This window comes from Pseudophryne corroboree, chromosome 1 (assembly GCF_028390025.1).
Source record: "Pseudophryne corroboree isolate aPseCor3 chromosome 1, aPseCor3.hap2, whole genome shotgun sequence".
Lineage (NCBI taxonomy): Eukaryota > Metazoa > Chordata > Amphibia > Anura > Myobatrachidae > Pseudophryne > Pseudophryne corroboree.
The window spans coordinates 705,529,523-705,542,250 of record NC_086444.1 but is presented as its reverse complement, the minus strand read 5'-3'; the positions used below and the strand labels follow the sequence as shown (position 1 = coordinate 705,542,250).

The following is a 12,728-nucleotide window of genomic DNA, read 5'->3' as shown; positions in this document are numbered from 1 at the left end:
CTAGCCGTAGCAGGCATTCTTTTCCCTCTAACGAAAGAAGTTTCTGCGCACTAGAAAGGGTATATAGCACACCTTATTCAGTGTTATCAAATCATAAACCAATCTTTCTAATCATATGAAAGATGCTTTCTTCCAAACAATTCTCTCCAAATATATATAAATAAAGAAAAATATTCTCCTACGTGTTTGAGAGGATATATAACACACCTTATTCAGGATTTTAGGATTATGACACCAATCCTTCTGATCACAGAAGGATAAAGTAATGTGCGAAATATATTCTTCCAAGTGATTTCACCAAGCAAAAGTCTCGTAATTGTAAAGCTTAAAATGTCCAAATAAAATCAATCAGTCCAATAAAAATGGAATAAGTCTCTTATCTGGTCTCCTCCTAAATGCTTGTAATAAGTCGTCCCCACCGTGTATGATTCTTTGTCAAGCTCCTCAGTTAAGGTACATGCAAAACAAATAATAGGGAATCATGGTGCAGACTTATACAAGTTTATTACAGAAACAATATTCTTACACTTGAAATGCATACCCAAAATGACTTATTCCATTTTTATTGGACTGATTGATTTTATTTGGACATTTTAAGCTTTACAATTACGAGACTTTTGCTTGGTGAAAATCACTTGGAAGAATATATTTCGCACATTACTTTATCCTTCTGTGATCAGAAGGATTGGTGTCATAATCCTAAAATCCTGAATAAGGTGTGTTATATATCCTCTCAAACACGTAGGAGAATATTTTTCTTTATTTATATATATATTTGGAGAGAATTGTTTGGAAGAAAGCATCTTTCATATGATTAGAAAGATTGGTTTATGATTTGATAACACTGAATAAGGTGTGCTATATACCCTTTCTAGTGCGCAGGAACTTCTTTCGTTATTGGCAGGTGGTATTTTCGTTTTTTCCATTCTTTTCCCTCTACCCTTACCTCTGGCGAGGAAGGAAGAGCCCCGACCTCTTCTGGACTTATGCGAGCAAAAGGACTGCATCTGATACTGTGGTGTTCTCTTCTGCTGTGGGGGAACATAAAGTAAAAAAATAGATTTACCCGGAGTAGCTGTGGAAACCAGGTCTGCGAGACCTTCCCCACATAAAACCTCACCCTTGTAAGGCAAAACTTCCATATGCCTCTTTGAGTCAGCATCACCCGTCCATTGGCGGGTCCACAGGGCTCGCCTAGCAGAAATCGCCATGGCGTTGGCTCTCGAACCTAGCAGCCCAACGTCTCTCTGAGCATCTCTCATATACAAGACTGCGTCTTTAATGTGACCTAAGGTCAATAAAATGGTATCCCTATCTAGGGTATCAATGTCAGCTGACAAGGTATCTGTCCAAGCTGCTACAGCGCTACAAACCCAAGCAGACGCTATTGCCGGTCTGAACAAAGCACCCGTATGTGCATAAATTGATTTTAAGGTAGTTTCCTGTCTGCGATCAGCAGGATCCTTGAGGGCTGCCGTGTCTGGAGACGGTAGCGCCACCTATTTGGACAAGCGCGTTAAAGCCTTGTCCACCCTGGGCGAGGATTCCCACCGTACCCTGTCCTGTGCAGGGAAAGGATACGCCATAAGAATCCTCTTGGGAATCTGCAGTTTTTTGTCAGGAGTGTCCCAAGCTTTTTCAAATAACGCGTTCAGCTCATGAGATGGGGGAAAGGTTACCTCAGGTTTCTTTTCCTTAAACATGCATACCCTCGTGTCAGGGACAGAGGGGTCATCTGTGATATGCAAAACATCTTTTATCGCAATAATCATATAATGAATACTTTTGGCCACCCTTGGGTGTAACCTCGCATCATCGTAGTCGACACTGGAGTCAGAATCCGTGTCGATATCAGTGTCTGCTACTTGGGACAGGGGACGTTTCGGAGACCCTGAAGGGCCCTGTGACACAGTCAAAGCCATGGATTGACTCCCTGCTTTATCCCTGGACTCTGCTTTGTCCAATCTCTTATGTAATAAAGACACATTTGCATTTAAAACATTCCACATATCCAACCAATCAGGTGTCGGCGTTGCCGACGGAGACACTACAATCATCTGCTCCACCTCCTCCTTAGATGAGCCTTCTGCTTCAGACATGCCGACACACACGTACCGACACCCCCACACACTAAGGGATATATCTATATGGAGACAGTCCCCCAATAAGGCCCTTTGGAGAGACAGAGAGAGTATGCCAGCACACACCCAGCGCCACCTGACCCTGGAATAAAATCCCAGTCAGTACAGTGCTTTATATATATATATATATATATATATATATACACACACATATATATAAGTTGTAACACTGTAGGGGTGCAAGGTGCCTTTTCCTGGGGAATATGGCAGCACACAGCAGCTGAGGAACAACACAAGTCCAGTTTCTGGTACAACTGACCCCGGCCAGTTTTATTGAAACAGAAAATAAAACAAACCCCAAAATAAAAATACCTTGCCTGTCCGGCACTAACTAAACATAAGATGTTCCTAACTGTCACTAAACAAAACACAGAGTTCTTCAGTACATACTGTATAGCTTACTTGCATCAGAAAGCGTGTCTCTCACACACAGATCCTGCAGCCTTCCCAGGCAGTCTGCCCATACTAATCAGGTTAGAAGCACTATATCACTCTTACACAGCTGAAACCCTGATTAGCCCTCTGTGAGGCCAAAGACCCGAACTGGGCCCAATGTCTAGAACTCGCCTTATCTCTCTCTCAGAGCCTTTACCCAGCTTTTACAGCAAACTGAAAAGGTTCAGACAAAACAAAAAGCATTTTTCCTAGAAGTTAACATTTTCTAAAACATGTAAGACAAGAACCTGGGACAAATATACCTGCCCTCAAACACTATCCCAGTGTTCTTGTCACATATCCCCCTCCCCTGTTTCGACCTAGGGGCCGGAACACTTGTAGCCCCCAAACAGAAGATGCGAGACAATGCATCTGCGTTGGCCAATTGTGTTCCCGGTCTATGTTCGACAGTAAACTTAAAGTCCTGCAATGCTAGAAACCATCTAGTTACACGAGCATTCATGCCTCTATTTACATACATCCATTTTAAAGGGGCATGGTCTGTCACTAGTCTGAATTGTCTACCCAAGAGGTAATATCTCAAGGTATCTAGTGCCCACTTAATGGCCAAAGCCTCCTTTTCCACAATGGCATACCTTTTTTCATGCTCATTGAGTTTCCTACTCAAATAAATGATAGGGTGTTCGTCCCCATCTCTGGTTTGGGACAGCACAGCACCTATCCCTACCTCTGAGGCATCTGTCTGTACCACAAATTCTTTTGAAAAATCTGGTGTTATCAACACCGGTTGTGAACACAAAGCCACTTTTAACGCTTGGAACGCCTTTTCTGCATCAGGGTTCCATTTCACCACATTTGACTGCTTCCCTTTGGTAAGGTCTGACAACGGCACCGCTGTGGTCGCAAAATTAGGAATAAACCGTCTATAGTACCCAGTAATTCCCAAAAAAGCCCTTACCTGTTTTTTATTCACTGGACGAGGCCAGTTTTGAATAGCATCAACTTTATTCAATTGGGGCCTAATCAGACCTCTGCCTATGGTGAAGCCCAAGTATTTGACCTCCTCCATTGCGAGGCAGCACTTCTTTGGGTTAGCAGTTAACCCTGCCTCTCTGATTGAGTCCAGTACTGCTTGTACTTTAACCAAATGTGACCCCCAGTCTGTACTGTGAATTACCACATCATCCAAATAGGCAGCTGCATATTTTCTATGGGGCCTCAAAATTTTATCCATCGCCCGTTGAAAGGTTGCTGGAGCCCCATGCAACCCAAAGGGTAACATCTTATACTGGTACAGCCCCTCCGGAACCGAAAAGGCTGTTTTTTCTTTGGCGCTATCAGATAAAGGTATTTGCCAGTAACCTTTGGTCAGGTCCAATGTGGTGAGAAACCTGGCTGTTCCCAGCCTTTCTACAAGCTCATCCACACGGGGCATGGGGTATGCGTCAAACTTGGACACCTCATTTAACTTACGAAAGTCATTACAGAAGCGTATGCTACCGTCGGGCTTCGGGATGAGCACTATGGGACTGGACCACTCACTGTTAGACTCCTCTATGACTCCAAGTTCTAACATGGTTTTAACTTCCTTAGAAATAGCTTCTCGCTGAGCTTCAGGAATCCTATATGGCTTTAAATGAACCCTGACCCCTGGTTCTGTGACAATGTCATGTTTTATTATGGTCGTTCGGCCAGGCAGCTCTGAAAATACCTCCCTATTTTGGATGAGAAATTCTTTAACCTGATTGTTCTGATCAGCTGATAATGTCTCTGACACCTTCACTGCGGGAAGCAACCGGGGTGAAGACACCGAAGGGCAAGGCTCCGCTGACAGAGACAACCTATCTTTCCAGGGTTTGATTAAGTTAACATGGTAGATCTGTTCGGGTTTTCTCTTTCCCGGCTGGTATACTTTGTAATTAACCTCATTCACTTTTTCCCTAATCTCAAATGGACCCTGCCATTTAGCTAGGAATTTGCTTTCCACAGTGGGTACCAAAACAAGAACTCTATCTCCAGGAGCAAATTCCCGGATCTTGGCACTCCGGTTATAGACCCTCTGTTGAGCACTTTGGGCCTGTTCCATGTGCTCTCTGACAACAGGTACCACGGCTGCAATCCTATCCTGCATTTGTGTTACATGCTCAATAACGCTTCTATAAGGAGTGGGCTGTCCTTCCCACGTCTCTTTGGCAACATCCAACAGCCCTCTGGGGTGTCTACCATACAACAAATCAAATGGAGAAAACCCCGTAGAGGACTGAGGAACTTCTCTGATGGCCATTAACAAGTAGGGCAACAAACAATCCCAGTTTTTCCCATCTCTCTCAACAACCTTTTTTAACATACTTTTTAATGTTTTATTAAACCTTTCCACCAACCCGTCAGTTTGGGGATGGTAGATGGACGTCCTGAGGTGAGTGACCTTAAATAACTTGCACAATTCTTTCATGATCCTTGACATAAATGGAGTACCTTGGTCAGTCAAAATTTCTTTTGGTATTCCCACTGTACTAAATACCTGCACCAGCTCCCTAGCTATCGCCTTGGTTGTGATAGTGCGTAAAGGGACAGCCTCAGGATATCGAGTGGCATAGTCCATAATTACCAGGATATACTGATGGCCCCGAGCAGACTTTAACAAGGGCCCCACGAGATCCATGGCTATTCTGTCAAACGGGACCTCTATAATAGGCATGGGAACTAGTGGGCTCCTGAAATGGGGTCTAGGGGCATGATACTGGCATTCAGGACAGGAAGAACAATATTCAGACACTTCTTTATAAACCCCTGGCCAAAAGAACCTTTGTAAAACTCTTTCAGTGGTTTTTTCTGCCCCTAAATGTCCTGCGGTAACGTGACTATGAGCTAAATCTAGTACCGTTCTCCGATAAGGCTGGGGAACTACCAGCTGTTCCACCACATCCTCACCCCTTTTGACAATGTGGTACAAGAGCTCATTACAGATGGCCATGTGGGGATACGTAACCCTGTCACCTGGTACCACAGGTTCCCCATTAACAATCTTAACATTCTCTCTAGCCTTTATTAAGGTAGGATCCTTTAACTGTTCAGACGCAAACAGATCCTTCTTTACCTCCAGGTCAGGCACGCTTTCAGTTCTAACTACTATGTCTCTGTTCCCGGCAAGAGGGTCCTCACTGGACTCCCCATCTGTCACTTCCCCAGCCAAACTAGCAAAAGGCAAAGGGCCAGAAAGTTCCGAAGACCCACGTACATCCAAAAAATCACCGGTATTATCAACTGGCTTTTTACTTCTCACATCTGTTGATAACCGTGATTCCCACAGTTTCCAAAAATGAGGAAAATCCCTCCCTATTATGGCCTCATGCACCAAGGTAGGGACCAGTCCCACTTTAACCATTGCTGACCCACAACAAGTTTCTATATTCACCTCAGCAGTGGCATAATATTGGGTATCCCCATGTATGCAAGTTACCCCAATAGGTATTTGCTGGACCTTTAAGGGGTTCACTAACCCAGCTTTCACGAGGGTAACTAAACTTCCTGAATCTAGCAAGGCCTCTACCCGGTTACCTTCTAAGAACACATCACACATTTGTTTTTCCAGCTCAGGTGAAGGTACCACAGTACAGGCTAACCTAGCAAAGAAAGACATTCTGCGACATTCAAAGGCAGCATCACATTGCATGGGTTCTTGCGTGACTGGGCAATTGGCAATAACATGACCTGGCATACCACACCTAAAACATTTAACCACACGATTATCAACCCATTTGGGCAGCATAGACCGTTCTAGCCCCATTGGCCTGTTTCCAGGGCCAGTGTTTACAGTCTCTCCAGCCTTGCGTTCTCTTAACCGCCCAGCAACGTTTTCCCACGGAACAGTCTTATCAGTCTTTACTGAAGGGCGCTGTCGAGGATCTATGGGTTGCTGGGTGGTCATCAGTAGTTCCTCTGCTGCCAAATACCTCTCTACCATGTCCACTAATTGGTCAGCAGTACCCGGGTTTCCATGGCTCACCCACTTGTGCAGGACCATGGGCAAAGATCTCAAGTAGCGGTCCATGACGACTCTTTCCACCATCTGGGGACCAGTTAATGTCTCTGGCTGCAGCCATTTTTTTGTTAGCTGAATAAGGTCGTGCATCTGGGAGCGCGGAGGCTTCTCCATGGCGTACAGCCAACGGTGCACCCGTTGTGCTCGTACTGACAGCGTGACTCCCAGGCGGGTCAGGATCTCAGTCTTTAGTTTATCATAGTCCCGAGCCTCAGCAGGGCTTAAATCAAAGTAAGCTTTTTGGGGCTCACCTGACAGGAAAGGTGCCAGCAGACTGGCCCACTGTGCTTTCGGCCAGTTCTCACGCTCGGCAGTCCTTTCAAACGTGGTCAGATAGGCCTCCACATCATCAGCCTCTGTCATTTTCTGCAGGAAGTGACTGGCTCGTATAGAACTAGAGCTGGTTGGAGCACTGACGGCCACATCTCCAACCCGAGCTGCAAGTCTCTGCACCACTTCTGCTAAGGCCTCTCTATCCTGACGCTGTAGTCTCCAATTTTCCTCCATTGCCACCTGCTGCTGTCGGTTGGCCTCCTGCTGAGCCGCTGTAGCTTGCAGCAAGGCTTTAAGCAGATCCTCCATGTCAACAGATTTTTCAGGCGGCTTTGCAGCTGCTTTCACCCAGGACATATATCAAACCCTCAGGGGTGAGTCTCAGTAACTTCACACTGGGCTGTATCTGCATAAACCACCGTTTTCTGCAGGCCTCACAAAGCTGCTGCTTTCACTTATACGCAGAACGGCCTGCTCGCATTCTCCACCAAGTTGTAACACTGTAGGGGTGCAAGGTGCCTTTTCCTGGGGAATATGGCAGCACACAGCAGCTGAGGAACAACACAAGTCCAGTTTCTGGTACAACTGACCCCGGCCAGTTTTATTGAAACAGAAAATAAAACAAACCCCAAAATAAAAATACCTTGCCTGTCCGGCACTAACTAAACATAAGATGTTCCTAACTGTCACTAAACAAAACACAGAGTTCTTCAGTACATACTGTATAGCTTACTTGCATCAGAAAGCGTGTCTCTCACACACAGATCCTGCAGCCTTCCCAGGCAGTCTGCCCATACTAATCAGGTTAGAAGCACTATATCACTCTTACACAGCTGAAACCCTGATTAGCCCTCTGTGAGGCCAAAGACCCGAACTGGGCCCAATGTCTAGAACTCGCCTTATCTCTCTCTCAGAGCCTTTACCAAGCTTTTACAGCAAACTGAAAAGGTTCAGACAAAACAAAAAGCATTTTTCCTAGAAGTTAACATTTTCTAAAACATGTAAGACAAGAACCTGGGACAAATATACCTGCCCTCAAACACTATCCCAGTGTTCTTGTCACAATATACATACACACACTCACTGCGCCAATCAATTGTGCCCCCCCCCCCCCCGCTTCTTTGCCCTCTGTAGCCGTGTTCAGCAGGGGAGAGTCCGGGGAGCCAGCTTCTCTGCAGTGTGCTGTGGAGAAAATGGCGCTGGTTAGTGCTGGAGGATCAAGCTCCGCCCCCTCACCGGCGGGCTTCGGTCCCGCTCAAATTATTTATACTGGCGGGTTTTTTTAATATACTGCCACTGCAGTATCTAATCCATCTGCCAGTGTCCCTTGAGGTTTATATTGCTGCCCAGGGCGCCCCCCCTGCGCCCTGCACCCTTACAGTGCCCGCTGTGTGTGTCTGTGTGGGAGCAATGGCGCGCAGCGTTACCTCAGTGAAGATCTGAAGTCTTCTGCCGCCTTTGAAGTCTTCTTTTCTTCTTAATACTCACCCGGCTTCTATCTTCCGGTTCTGTGAGGAGAACGGCGGCGCGGCTCCGGGACGAACGGCGAGGGTGAGACCTGCGTTCCGACCCTCTGGAGCTAATGGTGTCCAGTAGCCTAAGAAGCAGAGCCTTTCATTGAAGTAGGTCTGCTTCTCTCCCCTCAGTCCCACGATGCAGGGGCCTGTTGCCAGCAGTGCTCCCTGAAAATAAAAAAACCTAACAAAAAGTATTTTTCAGAGAAACTCAGGAGAGCTCCCCTGCAGTGCACCCAGTCTCCTCTGGGCACAGAATCTAACTGAGGGCTGGAGGAGGGGCATAGAGGGAGGAGCCAGTGCACACCCATTCTAAAGTCTTTAGAGTGCCCATGTCTCCTGCGGAGCCCGTCTATACCCCATGGTCCTTACGGAGTCCCCAGCATCCTCTAGGACGTAAGAGAAATTATTAGAATTAAATAAAGAAGATACTTATGACACAGAATATGTGTCATATAAGTATCTTCTTTATATTATTTTAATAATCAATCACAGGGGAGGCATTGCCTCCCCTGACTGCACGTCCCTGCCACACACACACACACACAATTAACACACACACACACACACACACACACACACACACACACACACACACACACACACACACACACAATTAACACACATGCACACTGTCCCACACACAAATTAACACACACTCAAACTGTCCCACACACACACAATTAACACACACACACACACACACACACACAATTAACATACACAGACTGTCCCGCACCTCCCTCCCCTCCCCTCTGCCCCCCTCTCCCGACAGGAAAGTATAAACCCCGCTCACCTGCACTTCCAAAGCCGCGCACCCCTGGCTGCCGCTGCCTGTCCAGTGTGACAGGCACAGCAGCCAGGGAGACAGGGAGAGTGCCGCGGGTAGCGCCGGCGGAATCCCTGTTGCATGGGGTGAGCGGGCCGTGCAGGTGTCAGTGGCGCCCCCTCTGTTGGGGCTGCCACGGTGCCCAGGGCACGTGCCCTGCTCGCCCCGTGCTAGATACGCCTCTGCTGGTGATAAATACTTGGGTGGTTTGTGGTCCCAAAACCACTCTCATCTGATGCATTCAGTCTAAGTACAATCTGTAGGGAGCTATAGTCTCAGTTAAATTCACCTAGTCATAGGAGTGCAGGTGAAGCTGCTGGGAAGCGATGGATTAACTTTATGTAATTGCTATCCCTATCCTCTTGATGGTGTGAGCTGAGCAGTGTAATTGGGGGGTTTTACAGATCTTTCGCTTTCCGTGTTACAGCCTGATCAGTGCTGCAGCTGGCTCACCCCTCTTTGGTTGCCACTCCAAGCTGTGGCTGCCTCCTGTGCCATCTCATAGTGGTGGGGAGTCATATCACTGCCCTCCAGCCACACTGCAAAGGGATCCCTGTTGCTGCTCTGCCCCTGTTTAGCGCCTGTCGGAAGCTGCTACTCACTGGGGGAAGACACACAGCTACTCTCCTTCTGCCACTCTCCCCTCTGGTCACCGGGAACAGTAGTCAGGGCCAGGTAAAATAGCGCAGCACTTCTCCTCACTGCCAGCCGCTGGATGTTCTCTAAGATGGCTGCCCAACTGCTCAACTGTCACACCAGCCAACATGAGCCAGCCTCTCCCTGAAGCTGCATGTGACATCTGTGTAGCCAGCACATGTGTGAGAGTTCCCATTCACCACGAGCTAGCTCTATAGCTCTAGTCCCACTGTCACCAATGATGCTCTGGTCCCATTAACTGTATATAAAGGAGTATTTACAAATTAACAGCAAATGTCCTCACTAGGAGTGGGATATCACAGGCAGTAAGTAAAAGACACTAGGTGGCAGGAACCAGGAACGGAGCACAGGGAAGGGAAGCAGGAATGGGGCACAAGGAAGGCAACATCCACAAATGAGCACAGGAAGGCAAAACGTTGGGAAGCACAAGGCTAAATGCTGGAGCGAGGTATTAAAGCCTACAGTCTGGCATTGTTCAGTGCTCAGAGACTTCCTTGTATAGGGAGGAGATTCAAAACTCGTGTAAATTATGACATCACGTTTGGGAATCTGTTCCTTTAAACTTTCACGTACATCAGTGCTGTGTCCCGTGGATGCCTGTGCTCTGATGCTGAAGCTGGAGAAGAGGAGCTGGGACCTCAGCAGCAGGCACCAAGGACTCTCCACCTGCTTTCCACCACCGAGCGGGACCCCATTGCTGCTGGACCGGGTAAGTATAAGTGTCCGGCATACTGAGACACCTACAGAAGGAGATATACTCAGCAACTCGACATTAAGAGTGAGATATTTAGCAAAGATCCCTACTGTACTTTGGTCCACTGCTTAGACTCAGTAGCTAGAAGCTACAATGTAACTTTTCTCTAACAGTTGACAATTAGCAAAAGTTGCAGCTACTAACCTACAGATTTCCTCTGAACAATTATATTATTTGGATGTGTCATAGAAATCCCACCCAGTGCAATTAAAGCTTAAATCAGCTACTGGCTTTGTTTCAACTGGACATTGCACTATCAGGATAAACAAAGCAACATTGTGCAGCACTGAGCTATTGTCTATGGTGAACTTAAAGACACTTAAATTAGACTAAAATATATTATACTGAACTATAAGAATAGTTCATTCGTAAGGGTAATTGTATTGGTAATTGGTTGTTGTATTGGTAATTGTTTTTTGAATTGTATAAGTTATTTAGTATATAATGTTGTGAAAAAGTTTAGTAGTTAATGGTAAAAGTCTACTTGTCATGCCCCTGAACCTTACCTTGTAACATACCTCTTTGCTACCTGTCCCGCAGGTCAGGTTTTCTAGCTATACTTGTAAGGTGGAGCTAACACATGGGTGGCACCATGTTGGATCTTGCCAGCTGACTGGTAGCCAATCTGTGACCTGCAGCTCCTATTTAAACCCTTCTGTTCACTAGCACACTGACAGAGCAATATGTCACATTGCTGGATTCCTAGTTCCTATTTTGCAGCAAGTCTGTAATTCCATAGTGTCCCACTATTGTTGGTTTCTCTCTCTGTGAGTATCAGTGCTGCTGTACTTTCCAAGCTGCAGAAAGATGAATGACCACCACGCTTCTGTGGTAGAAGCAGAGGGTTTGAAGCACATTAAGCAGTAGTGATAGGACACCCATTGCTGACTTGAACCTACAGTACAACTGAGTAGGATCTTGCTGGCTTTGATACATACTTTTACCATCTGAGCATCTGGTAGGCATTATATCACCTTAAGAAGTCAATCAAGTGTACTAACATAACCATGCTTTTGTTTAATATTGTGCATGTGAGTCTAATTTTGCATCATTAAATATTGGAGATTTAGAAGGTGTTGCACTATTAACGCTCTTTTTATTTTCCTATACCACTTTTATGAATGGAAGGGATTATCCCATCCATTGAGGAAGTAGGAGAAAAAAAGAGTGATATAATTGGCAGCTAGCTGTATTGTACAGTGCCATACATCAAGACAAATTCTAGTAAGGCGCCACACCCTAAAGGGTCATCGCCATTTATTTGTAGGAAAAGGGATCACTACCATTCATTCTTTGCTTACTCTAGATGTTATATTATTACTGATTTCTACTATTATACTATGTTTTTTCATCCTTATTATTTCCACATTTTATTAATTCAAAGTCTACAAGGACACATGTAATCAGGGGAAGCGCCTGTATGGGACAAAACTGTTAAGTCTATGACTTATGTTTAAAAAATGTGGTCATTAATCAGGACACAGTAGTTGTTGCATGCTTCTTTACTGTAGACTGCAGGAAACTAAAGAAACAGAAGAGAGATTCATATTCCAACCAATGCACACACAATAAAACTAGATCTGTTGTAACCTTCCATCGAATACATGTGATTCAATGAAATATGTAAACTACACTTTGCCAAACTTAGCTAACTGCAGACATAGAAAAAAATTTAATGCAAAAAGGAAACTATGCCATGGTATAATCGGGCCCTGGATTTATGTGAACCTTTGCTAAGCTGCTGCCAAAAATTAGGGGGAAGTCACTCCAACAGTGGAACAGGGTAAAGCAGAAATGGAGGCTGTGCTCATATAATTTAAAACAATAGTAGCTGTTAATAGGTAAGTATATTTAAAAATATTTTAATAAAATACACAAAATGCATACAATCAACATTAAAAATAGTATGAATTCATACGTAGTGTTTAAGAAAGGTATATCAGGGCCGAAACTAGGGGGGGGCTAGGGGGGCAGGCGACCTGGGCGCCGGATTGGAGGGGGCGCCGAGACCCCCAAACACCGCCGCGGCACTTTTAAACCCCCTTCTCCCGAGTGCCCAGCTCGGGGGGCGGGGTTTCGCGGAATGACGCGATTGCGTCGTGACGTCACGGCGCAAACGCGT

General features: G+C 45.8%; 1 protein-coding gene across 3 annotated transcripts in view; it reads right to left on the bottom strand.

Annotated features, from left to right (window-relative positions):
- CREB3L3 (cAMP responsive element binding protein 3 like 3) overlaps positions 1–9,932 on the bottom strand; it is a 330,836-nt gene extending 320,904 nt beyond the window's left edge. For 2 of the 3 annotated variants that reach the window (XM_063914872.1, XM_063914871.1), the window contains exon 1: positions 9,798–9,932. Coding sequence is in view for 1 of the 3 variants with exons in the window: in XM_063914870.1 (XP_063770940.1) it covers positions 9,649–9,714 (66 nt within the window). In the remaining 2 variants the exon portion in view is untranslated. Of the gene's footprint in view, positions 1–9,648; positions 9,772–9,797 lie in introns of those variants that run through there. The other variant, XM_063914870.1, reaches the window with a different exon arrangement.
- Positions 9,933–12,728: the final 2,796 nt, after the last annotated feature.